This window comes from Montipora capricornis, chromosome 10, assembly GCF_036669925.1.
Source record: "Montipora capricornis isolate CH-2021 chromosome 10, ASM3666992v2, whole genome shotgun sequence".
Taxonomy (NCBI): domain Eukaryota; kingdom Metazoa; phylum Cnidaria; class Anthozoa; order Scleractinia; family Acroporidae; genus Montipora; species Montipora capricornis.
This window is the reverse complement of record NC_090892.1, coordinates 69,919,155-69,936,654: the sequence shown is the minus strand read 5'-3', so window position 1 is coordinate 69,936,654 and position 17,500 is coordinate 69,919,155. Positions and strand designations below refer to the sequence as shown.

Here is a 17,500-nt window from a genome sequence, read left to right as displayed (position 1 = left end):
AGTAAGAGGGAAAGGCACTAAAACGACCAAAGAAGTACGACTACATTGCCATGCTACCTGCTGACAAAGGTTATGGGCAAGAAGGACTACGAAAAAATAGACTTAATTTTTGGCAACAGACAGACGCACGAAGTACTCAAACCAGTGCCAAGATTTCAACGAAGATTGGAAAAGAAACTGCTTAAAATAAAGAGGAAGGTTAAGTCTACTCACACAGATTAAAAGGACTACCGAAACTACACAAACCAAACATACTGATAATCATATATAACCTATAGTCTCGTTCCATGGGTCTCCGGCGTACAAGAATCCAAACACTTAGCTACCATACTGACAAACGTCAGTCGACTGGGAACTTTATTGACACTATTAAGACAATACAAAAACCTGACGATCACAAGCTACAGTAGTGTCTTTTGAGGTGAAAATTTCTGTTAAAAAAAAAAAAACTGCTACCTAGAACTCCATTGTCACGACTGCTACGTCACCACTACCTGCCTTACTTATACCTACTTGCAGTAAAACGGTCAGCACTACAAACACTGAGTTACAAAGTACAACTATGGACTTACCAGTATTTCTTGTTGTAGCTGCTTTTTTCATGCTAAAGCCAGAACATCACGAAACTAGCCTTTGCCTAAAATATACTTGAAACAAACCGATACCTGTCAGAATTGACTCCGGTTATATAATCGAATGTTGCCCGACAAAATCACAGGTCATACACAAGGAAAGTTTTTTTCTAGGGTTTTTCACACACCCTGGAGGAGCAAAAGCAAAAAATGCCCAACAAGTAATCGGGGGATGGGTGGTGGTGGTGGTACTGGGGCTTGGAATAAAACAGAGCCGGACGCAAGCTTAAGTGTTAACATGACCAAGATAAGCCTGTTTTGAGAGAAAATCGTGTTTCCTTCGCTGTAAAGGAGAAGCTCTGCGAAAAAAACAACAAATTTCAAGAAAAGTTTGGTTAACTTGATTTGCTAAGGTTTTTTGAAACTTATCATCACTAGCTTTCCAACATTAAAAATCTGCAGGTGATTTTGAGTATCAGAGGGTTTTCACCGCCCTGGATGAAGTAAAGCTTGCCTCACTCAAACCTTTTTTCAAGGACCATTGTTTGCAGGTAAGGAACCAAGCGTAATTATCTCATTCTTGATCTGCACTGACGATCGAAAAAGATGCTAGCAAATTATTACACAATTTGGTCAATACCCATTTCCCGGCATTAATATTACATGCGATCACTGTGGATAGGTATATCTAGCTTCACTTAGTTGGCTCATTACCATCTCTTTATAGCATTTCAAGGTCATTTAATATCTCAATAATAATTCATAAGGCCATTGACCTTCACGGTTTCCAGTTTCAGTTTCAGTTTATTTTGCCACAATACTCAGTATTATCAATGACAATATTATAATATGCTATTAAAGACATTTAGTGGGGAGGAAGCTTATAAGGAAACCTGAAGGTTTATTTGAACCTATGAAATGGTCGATAATACATCAGTTATATCGATATAAAAGTCCTTATTAAATGAAACCATGTTGTCTCGCAGTGATGAGCGCAAATTTCTATTGCGTCGAGAAGCCTGAAAAATTTTCAGGACTTCAACGGGATTCGAACCCGCGACCTCGCGATACCGGTGCGATGCTCTAACCAACTAAGCTATGAAGCCACTGACGTTGGGAGCTGGTCACTTCTGAGTTCATTATCCGTGATAAGTACTTATGAGTGAAAGATATATATGAAATACATCATATATTGCACTGCGGGTATGACGGCTTCTCGACGCAATAGAAATTTGCGCTCATCACTGCGAGACAACATGGTTTCATTTGATTTCAAACCCGCAGTGCAATATATGATGTATTTCATATATATCTTTCACTCAAAAGTCCTTATTAGTATGCGGTGTTTTATCAGTGTTTTATAATGTCTCTCCACTCACAATTTGAACCTTTGTTCACACCTTTTGTGGAATATGTTTTAAGCCGTACAACTCACAGCACGGGTTTTATCGGGTCTAAAAACATTTGGTTACGCCTCGTGTTTTTGAACCCGATAAAACACTCCTGCTCATTTTTTAAACATTACATAAATGTAATGCCTCGAAAGATTATACTGCCTTTCTCTTACTTCGTCTTTTCCTGGGTGCCAGAAACGAAAGAATACTTTGCTGGCTTTGCTGGCGGGCCAACGATCGCCTTCCTGTGTGTCTTCACGTAATAAATCGCTACAATGATGAAATGATGTATGAACTGCGGATATGAAATCAAATGAAGTTATGATCCTCACAGTTATAACCGCAATTTTGGCAATTGCAATTGATTCATTCCTCACGGGAACATTAGAACCCACAAATGACCAGCTCCCAACGTCAGTGGCTTCATAGCTCAGTTGGTTAAAGCGTTGCACCGGTATCGTGAGGTCACGGGTTCAAACCCCGTTGACGTCCTGAAATTTTCAGGCTTCTCTACGCAATTGCAAAAATTTCATTCATAACTGCGAGGATCATAACTTCGTTTGATGAATAAATCGCTACGGAAGCGCGTCGTCTAACAAGACTCCCCGTCTTACCAAGTCCACCCATCGTCTTGTGTCCGGCTTTGTCAGTTAGACGAGCAAATGTAATGAAAAGTGGTTTAATTTCGTCCCACGATATGTCTACAGTATAAAAAACGACCTATGTTCACATTTTTTCGTTAGGATGACGCGTTGTACTTAATGAAATCGGAAGAGGAATTGAGGAACATTCTTGTAAAGGTGAGACAGATGTTATGTCAGCACTCAAGAATATAATCTGTAATTATTGAACCATATATTGGTTGACTTTGCTACTAAAATGAGCTTTTATGCCCTACTCATCACATCTGTATCAAAACAAGCAAGGGCCTCCACAATAACTGAAGTCTGATTTGTGAGCGCATTATTTACCTAGAAATCACCAACTTTTATGGTCACTTTGTTTTGCAGGACTTAAAAGTGCCGTATGGACATAGTTTTAAGTTTAGCAGACATTGGTTTCACAAGTATCATAAAAGTGAAGGTTAGAACAGAATTCCAGTGTATTCCATCTTTTCCCTGAAGGAGACACCTTTTTGCGGTGACTTGCTTAACCATTAGAGGGTAAAGGCAATTGCTAGTTTTCTACCCATATGAACCATGTGAGCGTTAGCCCTACTAATGAAATATAAGTCCTACATGGCCAACGTTTGCAACAACGTAACCCTTCCTTGTACCTTTTTGACTTGGCCTACTGTAAGTTGACTTTCACATAATCTTCTGACCTTTAAGAAATATACATGCTCACTTTAAGTTCATTTGTTTTGCACTTTAGAGTTGGGGAACAAATTGCAAGCGGCCTCTGACACTGTACCTCTTCCTGAGGTCGAGCCCCTCACTAATTTAGCAACCGCTAGGAACATTCGTGCAAATCGGGAGTCTTGTGACAACCCATTGAATTCCTCACAGAATGGGAACTCCACATCTACAAAGGCTTCAAGTTCAAGCACCCAAATCAACGTTGAATCATCCGATTTATTAACAGGACAACGAGAAGCGGAGAATTGTGAGGGTAAACCCGGAAAAGAGAGAGAACACGCCGTTAATCTCTCAGTGGAGTTGCCAACCATAGCGCCGAAAGATCGCGTGTATGATGTTGAAGCGACGTCTAATAGTTCATGTGGAAACCAGCAGAAGGCCCAAAAGTTGTTCAGTGAATCAAAGACTCTTGCTGACATCGACAACATGAATGACACCGAACTTGGGCAAATCACAGTGAAAGAAAGACTCACAGGAAAACTCGAGTTACAGGAAGAGGCCAACATGAATCGCAATGTTGACTCTCATTTTAAGTTGGGACAGCCATCCATGCAAATGTGGGGTAGACTTCAGAGTGTGGATAGGGAGGAGTTACCGATTGGTTCAGAATTGACTGACTCGAAGACAACAACACAGAAATGTCATTCGGGTAGGTGGCATAAAAGCAACGTATAATAGAGGTAAAACGATGTACCAATGATTCGAAATTATTTCTAGTTGAACACTTTAAGTGTGGCTGGTCAATATTGGGTACAGAGGTGAGTATCTGCTGGGTGGACAACATCGTGATTTCCGCTTTACCCTATTCCACTGGGCGAGGTTATGATTCTTCTCTCTCCTAGCTTTAGAGCATACTGCGCCCTTTGCTGCGTTTTGCTGCTATCACCTTCCAGGTCTCAGTCGAGTTTACGTTCTGAGCTTTCATGTCGCGTTTATAGCGCAGTTGGGAATAGTCATCGAATATCTTGCAATATGTTGGCCTACCACAAGAGATGTCCATGCTGATCTAGCCATTCTTCATCAGGTGCTCGTAGGCAAGCCAGCAGTAAGTAAGCAGCTCTAGTGGAAACGGTTAAAATACACCGGAGACTGGCGTGGTTCATGACCCAAAGTGACCGCATCACCAGATCATCAACCTACTGCCCCTGATGAGAATCTGATAGCTCTCATTCTTGCAAGATTGACACTTGTCCATCTGATCTGATGTGTGAAGAAGGCAGGGTCCAAAAGCATACCTTAGTAGGGAATGGAGAATGCTCATGAATGAGCGCGCGAGTACTTCGTACTATTTCTTTAATTTTAATTAAGCAAGCTGTTGTAGAATCCATCCCTGATGACCAGGCCGAACGCTAAGATCATTCAAGGGAATGTACAAGGCGTTTGCTGTTCTCTGCTCCTCTCTATGTAAATTTCATAGCTTACGCTGTATGTAAGTTAATCCATTCCATATTTAGCCGCGCATGTGTAATTTAAGCTTCATTCTTGTTTTTGTATTAAGAATGTACAGATCATGAGGGCCATGCTTCCACCCATGACATCAGAGAAGAGGACTTCCATTCAAAGATGTTCGCTGACGAAAACGTCATTGACGCTAAAAGGTTATTGGACGTCGAAAATCTTAAACATGGATCAGGTAGTTTTAAAAGACATAAATCTTGTCTTTTTTAAATCTCAAGGTTACAATCAGGATTATCTCACTTGTCGATCCGTTACGCACGGCACATTAAAACCGCTTGTAAAATCTTTGCACTTTCTTTCAGGCAAATTATTTCAAAGGGTCTCACTTTATTGTTCTTACACGACAGATAACCAAAAGGACGATTGTACTAACATCGCCATCAGGGAGAAAGGAGAGGAAACAGTCATCAGAAACTCGCTAACGACATCGCTAAATAAAACAGAAACAGCAACTGATCACCGAGAAGAACCAACAAATGAAAACGATCCAATCGACTACGACTTAGACGTTGAAACAACCAAAACAACGTCGGGTTAGTATTGCAGATGAAACTTCAAGTCAGTTCTAAATGAATGAGGGACACTGTTAATGGTTGACGTGCACAAAATCTATCGCGCAGAGATTTTCTGGAATGGGCTCTCTTTTTTTTTCTGTTTAAAGTCTTCATTAAATACGACTTTTTTTAAAGCTAAAACTGTTAGCGGAATACGTGATTATCTTATATTACCACGCTGTGACAGTCGTTGATCTTTAATAAACAGTCAAATGCCTCTTTCACCGTTTTTGAACTTATCGATTCGCTTCTTATTTTAAAAACTGCCCACTCTCTTTGAGTTGACTCAAATGAACTGAAAGCAAATGACAGAGGACGGTGTCAACGGGTTTGGCGATCTCCCATGGCAAAACGTGTAGGCCATAAGTCGAGACAAGTTAAGCTACGATTGTGGCCATATGTCTCAAGGGGGATGAAAATGACTAACTGTGTACAGGGAGCAAAATAAACAAACATTAACCTTTCATTTCATTCTTATCATAAAAGGCATGGGTTCGAAAGATTACTCAGTAGACGAAACAAAGCTCTCTGAAGAAGCCGAATTAGAACAGTTTGTCATTCCAGCTGAAGTTTTAGAGGAGGACGCTGTTTCCACTTCTACGGAGCCAATAACTTTACAAGAGAAAAGTGCAAATGTGTCAGTGGCACAAATTGAAAATGAAATTTCCAGCGCCAGAGGTGATTGCAATCCAACTGCTGATCAGAAATCTTTCGAAGTAAGTGAGCAGAGTCATGGGAAGGATAACTTAACCGACACTGATATCAACCACCTACATGAAGTGGTACCTCAAGTGGTTAGTAAATGTAAGTATTCAGATTTTAGATGTACTGTTTCTTTAGTTTAAACAGAAGTGCCTAGGAGGATACATTTTTGTCTCGAAGAGAAACCACATGTACTGTACTCTATAACTATTGATTAAAATCGATCGATATCATTACCAATTTTGTGTCCAACAAGTTTATGTGACCGGAAGTTCACATGCGGGCAGTTTTAAAGTGACCTTTTTTCCGTTGAACTCACGGGGACCACTTTCATTACCCTAGGAATTTCCGACTTATTTTTGTCTATAAAGAGACGAATGAACAGAGAATGAAAACGTTTTTATCTGAACAACATGCAACAAACAGAAACAAGGATTCAAATGGTTAAATGGTAAACGACTTCAAACTCACCGTCGTCCATTTTGCACGCCCAAACCCGATGCAGATCTGTGCATGCGTGTGGATTTACCGCTGGACAAAAAAACTGTGGAAAATCAGGACTGGGCCACCGGGCCGCCGGACCGCCGGGCCGTCGCGGGCCGTGCGCCGCGGGCCCCTGGGCCATCGTGCCGCTGAGCCGCTGGGCTGCTGCGCCGCGGGCCTGCTTTTAGCAAAACCCGGGAAAAAGATCAGCTCCGGGGACCATTATCTTTTCCCTATCATTGAAACCTTTTTGCCCAAACATTCCGTTCTTGACTAACTCTTAGCAAGGCGTATTTTTCTTATATCTTTCATAAATAAGTTTTATAAATCTCAGTTTTAACTGTGTACAGGGAGCAAAATAAACAAAATTTTAACCTTTCATTTCATTCTTATCATAAAAGGCATGGGTTCGAACGATTACTCAGTAGACGAAACAAAGGTCTCTGAAGAAGCCAAATTAGAACAGTTTGTCATTCCAGCTGAAGTTTTAGAGGAGGACGCTGTTTCCACTTCTACGGAACCAATAACTTTACAAGAGAAAAGTGCAAATGTGTCATTGGCACAAATTGAAAATGAAATTTCCAGCGCCAGAGGTGATTGCAATCCAACTGCTGATCAGAAATCTTTCGAAGTAAGTGAGCAGAGTCATGTAAAGGATAACTTAACCGACACTGATATCAACCACCTACAAGAAGTGGTTCCTCAAGTGGTTAGTAAATGTGAGTATTCAGATTTTAGATGTACTGTTTCTTTAGTTTAAACAGAAGTGCCTAGGAGGATACATTTTTGACTCGAAGAGAAACCAGATGTACTGTACTCTATAACTATTGATTAAAATCGATCGATATCATTACCAATTTTGTGTCCAACAAGCTTATGTGACCGGAAGTTCACATGCAGGCAGTTCTAAAGTGACCTTTTTTCCTTTGAACTCACGGAGACCACTTTCATTACCCTCGGAATTTCCGACTTATTTAAAATCAAATTTAGGGTTAGGGTTAGGTTTATAAGACTACTTGCTATCACGTGTGCTGACATCTTATTAAACATAGCTGGAATTAGATCTGGTCCAGCAGACAAATCTACAATCGTGGTCAAACGTTGTTGGGAAGGTTGCGCACATCACTTCACTTCACACCTAATTTGATTATTCTAACTAATAGGCCTTTTGCAACTAACGATCACATGGTACAAAATCCGCCATGCTGGAGGGCAAGCTCATTATTATTCCCCCACTGGGACATTAAGACTGGTTCAGGTCTCTTTGTTTTTATGTCCCGGTGGGGGAATAATAATGAGCTTGCCCTCCAGCATGGCGGATTTTGTACCATGTGATCATCAGTTGCAAAAGGCCTATTGGCTAGCTGTACTTTTTGAAAAAGAACATGCTCTTGTGGCCCCCTTACCCTATATTCAATGTTGGCAATGTTGGAAGAAAAGTCACCATTTTGTTTGGTGCAAAATCCAACATTGATAATGGAGAGGGGGGTCATCGCAAAAGTGACGCTACCTTCCCAACACTTTTGTTCAGGATTGTAGCTTGAGTGTCCACAGGTAAGGCTTGGAGAACTTCGCAATACGCGACCGAACGAAGGATAACTGGTCGTATGTTATCATTAGCGCGGAGAGCTTGCAAATCTTCAAAAGAACAACACGAATTGCTTGTAGCCAGAGGTCTTTGCAGTCTCCGAAAGGAATCTGTTGAAGATTTACGCCCTTTGATTTTTTGATGAAGAGATTAAGTTTTTTTTGATGATAATGACTTTCTAATGAATTGCTCCAAGTTTTCTCAACGCGTCCCGGGCCGTAGTGTTTCCGATGAACAGTTTCTCTTGACTTAAAGTACCCAAATATATTTGGCTTCTGTTTAAGGCGCTGGTGGTCTAGTATGTCGAACAGAGCGTAATGAAAAATGCCTATCGATATGGATAGAGTTCAGTAACTCGAGCTTAAAATCAGGATCATCGGTCGAAAGATTCTGTGAAAGAGGGACGTGCTTGAAATCATTGGTGAATGTCCGCTCATCGAGGTTTTTTATGTAGGGTATGAATTATCGCTGACCAAACAACAAGGGAGATGTCACGTGCGTGGGATCCTCTTTGACCAAGTTTGATGCTCTCGTTGGATCTTCTGCTATGCCGCGTTCAGCTAATCTTGAGTACTCAGAAAAACGGTTGAACGATATAAAACTTCTACTTTTTACCACGCTATGTCAGTCTTACGATATCTAGCTTTTGTATAGAGTAAATTTTGTAGATCAGCTCGAGTTTTATATTTGATGTTCTCGCGAATATACTTACCAACGCCGCTAGCCTTCATTTTTTCGCTCTTATGATATTCCATCTGATATCGTAGGATTTTAACCCATCCAAGTAGCTCAGGATTTTTTCTTAGCCTTTCTTCAGTGAGTCGAAAGGATAACTTTTAATCACCGGTTGAAAGTAGACACGATAGTTGTGTATAATTGAGGTACATTACATTTAGTTGCGATGTCTTTATTTACAATAACAATCACAATTTAGCCACTTCTTTGACAGAAGAAGTCTGAAGAGGGAAAAAAACAGGCTTGAACTACTCAAGCGATCTTTGACCAGACCTTTTTTCCTCAAGTAAGATGATCTTTCGCAATAACATTTTCTGTTATTGACAAGTATATTCCTTTTACTCATCATTAGATATCAAATACAAGTGTGCTCGTACTTTGTTACCAATGTAATTTACATCGGTTCGTGGTAGGGTCAAAGTGGTAATCCCTGCTAGCAGACGTCTCTTTTCGTTTGCGTTCGCTGGGTTGACGAGTACGGGAGATGAGACCTCTGCCATGGGTCGAAATGCACTGTGTTGAGCATGCACGGCGGTTACTTAGCGACTGAATCCTTACGTCATACCTCATGTTGCTTGGGCTCACTTAACAACAGCGAAATTACTGTAAAGGAATGTGTGGGACACAGTGGGCTCAAGTCACAGTCAGCAAACATATCATGGGGCATGCGGTTTGAAGAGTGCCGTTCAAGCTTGTGGGTGGTGGTTGGATCACAGTGAGTTTCGATCCATGGCAGGGGTCTCTTTTCCCGTACTCGTCATCTCAGTGAACGTAAAAGAAAAGAGACGTCTGCTAGCAGGGAAAAAGCCGCCCGACAAAACTGTGAATTTTTGTACGAGTGATGTCAACCTGGATTAGGGCATAGAAAGTATGAAAACAATGATTTTTTCGAAGATTAATTGGTCCCTATTATGCAATTAATGTTCATTCAGGTTCTCCAAGACCACAAGGAGGTAAAGGAAGGGAGTTCACATACGAGAAAGGATTTGTTCTTGATACAGAAGAGAACAGGGAAGTGGAATTCAAGTCCCTTAAAGGTACACAGAGCTCCTTGCTTCCTTGGAAAATTATGGAGAAGGCAAAAAAGTTTATTTGTGCCTGCTTAAATGCTGATAGTAAAGGCATTATATACTTCGGAGTAGGAGATTGTCAGGAACAAAGTTCAAAGTTCAAACGTGGAGAGATCCTTGGTCTTGACGTCGAAGGAGCTATCGATGATATAATGAAGGCTTTCCAGTGCGTTCTTGATGACCACATACATAGTGATGAAGGACCCCTTCAAAAAGCAGGAGAGCAGAAATGCGTCAACTTGGAGTTTGTTCCAGTAGTCAGTGAGGGAAGCAGCACAAGTCTTTATGTCATTGAAATTGAAGTGAACAGGGACTGGAAATTTTGTAAGGACAAAATTTATTATTCCAAAAGTTGGACTGAGAAACGAGGCATCAAAACGGAGGAGACACATTCCACAAAGAAAGCGCTAAGTGACTTTTACAAAGTCTTCAATAAATTTGATGACGTTGCTGTTCGGACCAGTGGAGCATCTCAAAGCATGCAGCAGTATGACGTCAAACGTCAGGTGAAGGAGCCTCTCAGGGTCAAATACAAAGACTGGAAGAGGAAAAGAAAATCGGGTAAGTGTTAATTAATAGAATATTCCAATCCTGATAAAGTGTTACGACTGAAGTCCTCTACTTGTCGAGGTAAGAAAATATTATTTGTCGTAAATAGAACTAGAAGCTGTTCTTGCCTAGAGCGACGCGAAAACCTTGTCCCTGCATTAAAAATTAGGACGCGTTTTTTTCACTGTATATTGTTTCCTTCCATTTAATATAATTCCGTGGATTTTCTATAGCACGCAAATTCAGTGGATATACCGTGCAAATTATTTGCGTATCATTGACTGGACCTTAGTTTTTTAAAAATCAAGTAACCAAGTTGTTTTTTCTTAATTAAAATGGCATGAGATAACTTTGGTAAATATTCAGCAATAGATCACATCAGGTTACAGTGTAACCCATAATCATTCAGGTAATCAAAACTTCGCTTCTGTGTTCGTCACTTTTGTATGATACTTCAGATCAGAATTACTACCTCAAGTATGTTTTTGCAAATGATATTTAAACTTGTAAGTTCACATTTTTCGTCATTTCAGTTTGCTGAACGTCTAAAAGGTGAATTAAATTTTAAGGGACGCAGGATGTTGAAGCTTGGAAAGAAAGTAAACGTTTGCCGTTGAGAGAAAACGTTTGGATAAAAATTGAGCTTTGGTCAATCTCACTTTCTAGCTTGCGGAGAACGAGAACGAAAAGTGCTGGGGATTGGTCTTAACTGCAGGACGAAGCTTTTTAGTCAAGATCCCTAAAAAAGGTTGCATGGATGGTTCTTTAAAGTAACTTTTTCAATGGAAATGTGATATCACTTCAATCAGAAGGCGCATGCACAACTAGTCGCAGTCCTCTGCCGAGCGTTTCAGTGAAAAACTTGTAAAAACTCACAGGAAATGAAAGAAAGAGGCGTTTTTTCACCATCAGTTTGGACAAAGAATGGAACTGATATTTTGAAAAGTGTTCAAAGGAGGGCCTTATGACGTCATATTTTTTTTGAGAAATAGTTTTTTAAAAAAATCCATGTCAGAATGTGCTCATACCGTTGCGATAAAAATATGTGAAAAACATGGTTAAATCGCTGAGTTTTTGGGCATTTTCTGTTTTGGTCACGCGATTTACCAAATATGGTTGTGAGTCGAACCAGACAAAGAAATGTTACATAGAACACAATTGGCGTAAACGAATAACTGTAGAGTTAAAGGGACTCGAGAAATGACTATTTGAAGTGGTCCATAGCAACGGTTTGGTAGTTAAAAGCCACCCCCCTTAAAAACGTACCCGCTGAGTCATCGTTGTACTCATAAAATTGTATTGTCTGGTGGCCTTCTCGTTTACTTAAACGAGTCGTATATCTAGTCACTACTACGGTTTTTTAGAAGCCGACTGCTTCTGGTAAATCCACTGAGATTGAGATGAATATTTACCGATTATTTTTCGAGAGAACACTGTCAGGAAATGAGATGATTGTAAATAGCCGGGTGGAAGTTAAGCGTCGACTTGGCTACGATCATCTTATTTTCCGGTAACCTCGCGTGGGCAATATTCTAGGTTTTTTCTTCCAGACGTAAGATTGAAAATTTGAAATTCAACATCTTTATTTCTGTCTGAACTCTCTTATTTTCGTTAATTTACAGGTGTTTATGAGTTATCAGCAGGTGAGTCGAGAAGTTTGTTAGCTGCGTTGTTAACTTTTGCGTAGTGACTGGTCACCATGATATTGCTTTCTTTTTCCTCGGTGACTATTTAAATCGATAATTATGCCATCGTATATGACATCTTCCCGTATGATTTTACAGATCCGCTTCTGGAGGATTCAGATGTCATAAAGTACAGTGCTATGGTAAAGAACAGGATGAAGAACATAAACCATAAAGATTTCGGGTACGTTCTGATTGCAAACAAGATGCCGCCTCAGTACAGAGGAACACCTCGCTTAGCTTTCCTTCAAAACATCCCTTGGCTGGCAGTGTTTGATCTGTTTGACCCAGCCTCAAAAGAGGATGGATTGTACTACGTTTGTAACGAAACAACAGATACAACCAGAGCCAAGCTAAGAAGCCTCGACGACTTCAAAAATATGTCATCTGACGGGATACCTGGTCAAACTGACTTTTCCCTTCCAACCAGGGGTACAACTTGGATATTGAGCAATGAAGAAGTGCAGAAAGGAGACTGGATCAAAAATTCCAGAGACAGTTTTTATCGAGGTCTTTCCGCTTACAAACATTGTTGTCCTTCCGGACGTATTCTGTGCTTTTTTCTTGGTCTCGATGAAAGCGGTATTCAAGAGATGGTAGACATGATGGATTGCTGTTTCAGTATCCTCGGAAATTCGGCCAGCAATTGGGTTACCATCATGAGTGAGAACAAGCGCTTAGGAGAAGCATTTATTAAGGCCGCCAAGCACCAGTTGCAAAGGGAACTCACAGCATGCTCAATCATAGGAATTCGCTGGGAATTCCTTGAAGAAATCGTTCGTGACATGGTCGGGCTGCCCAAGTTTGAGGAGAGGGAAGCTACAACGGAGCTACCGTACTTCACCGGTAATTTCAGACCCGTTCTTAACAAAATAATTAACTCTTGGGATGATCTGGAAGTTTACAGCCCAAATCCTCGCCCAGCATCTTCCCTGGAGGATATCGAGAAAGAAAGGAATAACTTTTACAAAGGTGGACAAGCCAGTCAAACTAATTTGTTTCATAACCATTGCATTCAACGAACACTGGAAGAAGAGACGACTAAAAAGATCGACCAGTTATTAAGAGAATTATCGAAACCTGGCATGGAAGTAAGTCCTTACGTGCAGACGATCACTGTCCCCTACGAACCTGGATCTGGCGCAACAACACTGTGCCGCACAATCTTGTGGAAAAAACGAAAGGACGTTCGTTGTGCCATTGTCAAAGCTATTACTCCTGCTACGGATTACCAAGTCGAGCAACTCCATAGAATACTTTATGACGAAAAGAATTTACAATTTGCACTTCCTTGTTTGATCCTCGTCGATAATTTCCCCGAGATTGAGATAAGACGCTTGACAGAGAAGATCATGAAGAGACAAATGAAGTGCGTCATTTTGTCAACTTTCTCGATTGCAAAGTTGAGCCGCCCCATTCCGGATTCCGCCGACATGACACCTTTGAGACAACTAGATGCAAATGAAATGACCCTTGTCAAAGACATTTTAATCAACATCACAAGTGACAGCAGACGAAGAAGAGAAGCTGAAGAAGTTCTGGACCGGGAAAGGCGATTCATTTGGTTTGGCCTAGAGCTGTTCGGACGCGATTACAACAAGATCGAAGAAAGACTTCAAGATCACATTCAAAGTACCCTTGAATTAATGGAGGATTCCCAAAAGATTCACGAGATGGTCCTGAACTTTTGTTGCTTTCTACATTATTACAGCGATGGCAGGGCTATCCTCCCTCATGCAGTTGTCAGTGACATTCTTTATGAAGCAAGTAAAGAGCAAGAACAAGACTGTGCATTAACGGAACACGTGCACAGAATCTTTGGTGGGCTTCTTCTTGAAGGTTTCAATGATACAAATGGTTACCATGGTTGGAGACCAGCACATTCTCTCGTTAGTGAGGTTGTGAAGTCACAAATGAGCACCGAAGAGACTGCAGTGCGTTTACTGGAGGTTATCAACAAAGGGAAAGCCCACGCTAACAAGTTTTTAAAGGATCAAGTTTTGAAGGTATTTTTAGATCGCAAGAGAATATCTGACCCTGTGCTGATGGAAGAGCAGAAAAATGACGCAGAAGGAAATGAATCTGATTTTGAGGACGAGGTTTTTGGTTTTTATGAAGTGAAGACACGATATTCTCCTTTCATAGTAGACATCCTAGAGGGAGATTTTGGGCGTCAGAAGGCCCTCGGATTACTCATCACAATCTGCCAGAAGACCTCTGAGACTGAAGAAAAGGCATATGCTTGGCAGCAGCTGGCGCGATTCATGGGGTATGAAATGGCTGCGAATGAAATGGATCAAGCGAATGATCAACATCGGCGTCTCTATGTTACTATGAACAGCCAACAAGATGTCAAGGTGTCCATACCGGAAACGGGTATTGAAGCAGCACACATTGCAGTTGACATTGCCATACACCTGCAGCCTAATTACAGTCATCATTATGTGATCAAAGGAAATCTGTATCTTTTGCAATTAAGGAATTTCAAACCAGAGGAACGACCCATCCCTCTTGATTCTTATTCGATGACCGACGTAATCGAGTTCTGTCGTAAGGCATTAGAATTCTACGATAAAGCACTGAGCACAATGCACGTACTCAACCACTATTCGATGATTGGAAAAATTCAAGCCATCGTCTCTCTACTCAAAATTGTCAAAGGATTGCCCTTGTTCCTCTCAGATCGTGAGGGCTTTACAAGATATTTAAAGAGAGCAGAAGTACCTGAGGAAATTGAAAGCGTGTTGAAACCAGAAGAAAACAATTTTGTTCAAAGTCTAAGTATTACAGCACTTGGTCTTTTGAATGAACTATTCGGAGATGTGAAGTTCAGGCAGATGACCACGTACGACAATAAGCAGATACGGGGCTTAAGCAATGCAAAAATAAGGGCTGGGAAACTTCGTCGCACCTTTTACGAAGTTACTGGATTCGACAGAAGCGAGCTTAAACATAGTTTAAGAAAAGTTCCAATGCCTTCCTCTCCTGTGAGTGATCCTGTTTATTATCAACAAGTGGTACAAGACATCCTTTTTGCAAAGGATGAGACTACGTACAGTTCATGGGCAAAACTAGATGATGAGGAAGTGTCTTACATTTACAGGTTGTTGAAGGGACTTTGTCATAGGGGCTATGGAAACCACGACGACATGCTAATTTGCTGCAAAGCATGTCTCCGTTTAAAAGATAGACCACCTGTCGAGGAGTTGGACGGAATTGTAAGTAAGTGGGTTGCAAAGTATCCGAATTCAGAATGGGCACATCTTTTTCGCTACATGATTCATTTCCCCACTCCGAATGGAAGCCTTGCTGTTTTCAGTCCCTCTGCAATGGACTCGATCAAGAAATGTGGCCAAATTGTCCGAGAGAAGACCGGTCGATCTGTATTACGATTTCGGAAATCTGCCGCCGAGTACTGCCTTGGAAAAGGAAGGGGCTTGTATGCCTTTGTTTCAATGCAATCTCTTGAAAACAAAGGAGGAACGAAGACTGACTTTTGGAGAAGTGACAAAGTCTCCGAAAAGCTTGAACGCGTGCAAGGCCAAAAAGACGCTAACTTTAATGGCGTCATAACGTATAAAGGTATCCAGGTACGTTTTGACAATACTCGTTATCCAAACCAAAGCAAAGACGACTTGTGGTTTTATGTGGGTTTTTCCGTATCCGGCCCATATGCGTTTGACCCAGTTGATAAGGACACCTATAAAACGATGAGAAGTAAATCCGATGAAAATGTGCTCTATCAATTCCCAGCCTCTCCGCCACTGGTGGGTGCTGTTGCTGAAGACAGTATGCACACGTCTCTGCCAAAAAAAGGGGGAAAAGGTCCTGGGCTAAATGATGACACCTCAGAAGGAGAGATGTCTGAGTCTGCTCTTGCCAAGGGAGGAATTTCATACGCACATTCCGATTTGGTTCCTGCAACACAACTGGCGACAAATCCCACGAACCCGTCAACACCACAATTTTCTTACAAGTTGCCAAGTGGTTCCCAAGGAGTGAAAAGTCCCCTTGTCTCTTCCAGTTCCGGAAATGTCCTGCCCACGAGTGGCATTACATCAGGGAAATGCGATGATTGCCATCATATAGATCAAAACAAATCGTCAAAACAAATTTCCTATTCTTCAGCTGTACAACTCGGGGGCGGCAAAGTTGAATGTAAGAAAATCGCAAATACATCCTCAAGTGAAATGTCGTATCCAATTTCTGTGAAATCTTGCAAATGGAAACCCATAGAGGGTAGACAAAGAAGGCAGAGACGACTTTTCCAACCCCTGTACGTGGATGAGAGCGGTAAACTTCACCACGGGGCTTGGGTTCTTGGAGCAGAAAAATCGAGAGAGTGTAACGTTCACACAAAGTTAGGAAAGGACACTGGTACCTTGGAGCGCTGTAGCTTTGCTCATTCTTGGAGAGGTGATACTCTTCAATTCGTATGCATAAAGTGTACAATAAAGAAGAAAAAACATTGCAAAGAAAGATACCTCCACAAGGCAGATATTTGGAACTTAGGCCCTTATCTTAATGAGGACGGAGCTGTCTGGAAGGACATCACCACATAACAGTGTGGGATTCCCTTTATTTCTCACCCCTTGCATTGATGACAATTCAATGACTATCGATGCAAGACATTGACCGGTCGTGGTTGAAGGGCTCTTCGGGTTTGTTCGGTATCATATTGTACTTCTACCTCTGTTTTACCAACATCAGCTTCCAGAAACAACGCCAAACGCAAAAACGTCAAACTCAACTATTCTACACTTCACGTCCCCTCTCTAGTCCAAAAACAGAGTTATAGTTATCACGCTCAAGTATTCAGTGTGGTAAAAAGTAACGGATATGTCGCATACTCATTGGATGTATATTAATGTACAAAAACAATGCCTCTATCTCGCTACTACTCAATCACTTGACTAATGATATTGAGATTCAGCCTGGTTTTGGCCAACAACAGCGCTCAAATGGTCGGCCAATACGCCGATGGAATGTGCAACACCAAGAGCCATAATAGGTCAGAGAGGTAGACTTCGGGGGTTGCCTGGGATATCTTAATTTCAAAAAATCTATTTTTAGTAACATTTGCAGACGCAACGGGAAACCAAGCAAACGACTTCCGTTGACCCGGTTGTTTTTAAAACGCTCTTACGTCAGTGAGGTGGAACAAGTTGACTGATTTCATGCACTTACGAAATTGTGTGAAAGGTAATCAAAGCTCTCGTTTGAACCACAGAATACTGCAGTGAGTTTGAAAATCTTTCTCCGAATGGTTTCTTTGATTCTCCTGTATTCAGCTGTAATAGGCTTAATTGAAGCTGGAGACAAATAGCCAAACTTCATGGGGCTGGAATTTTC

General features: G+C 41.2%; 1 protein-coding gene across 5 annotated transcripts in view; it reads left to right on the top strand.

The window, feature by feature from the left end:
- LOC138022250 (sterile alpha motif domain-containing protein 9-like) overlaps window positions 1–17,500 on the top strand; it is a 39,427-nt gene that overhangs the window by 19,940 nt on the left and 1,987 nt on the right. For 3 of the 5 annotated variants that reach the window (XM_068869333.1, XM_068869331.1, XM_068869332.1), the window contains exons 3-13: window positions 1,035–1,123; window positions 2,710–2,766; window positions 2,977–3,049; window positions 3,341–3,973; window positions 4,823–4,957; window positions 5,130–5,315; window positions 5,823–6,140; window positions 6,923–7,240; window positions 9,777–10,475; window positions 12,086–12,106; window positions 12,248–17,500. The exon at window positions 12,248–17,500 is cut by the window's right edge and continues 1,987 nt beyond it. In XM_068869333.1, coding sequence (XP_068725434.1) covers window positions 1,035–1,123; window positions 2,710–2,766; window positions 2,977–3,049; window positions 3,341–3,973; window positions 4,823–4,957; window positions 5,130–5,315; window positions 5,823–6,140; window positions 6,923–7,240; window positions 9,777–10,475; window positions 12,086–12,106; window positions 12,248–16,710 — 6,992 coding nt within the window. In that variant the 3' untranslated portion in view covers window positions 16,711–17,500. The remainder of the gene's footprint in view (window positions 1–1,034; window positions 1,124–2,709; window positions 2,767–2,976; window positions 3,050–3,340; window positions 3,974–4,822; window positions 4,958–5,129; window positions 5,316–5,822; window positions 6,141–6,922; window positions 7,241–9,776; window positions 10,476–12,085; window positions 12,107–12,247) is intronic. The other 2 variants (XM_068869334.1, XM_068869335.1) reach the window with 2 other exon arrangements.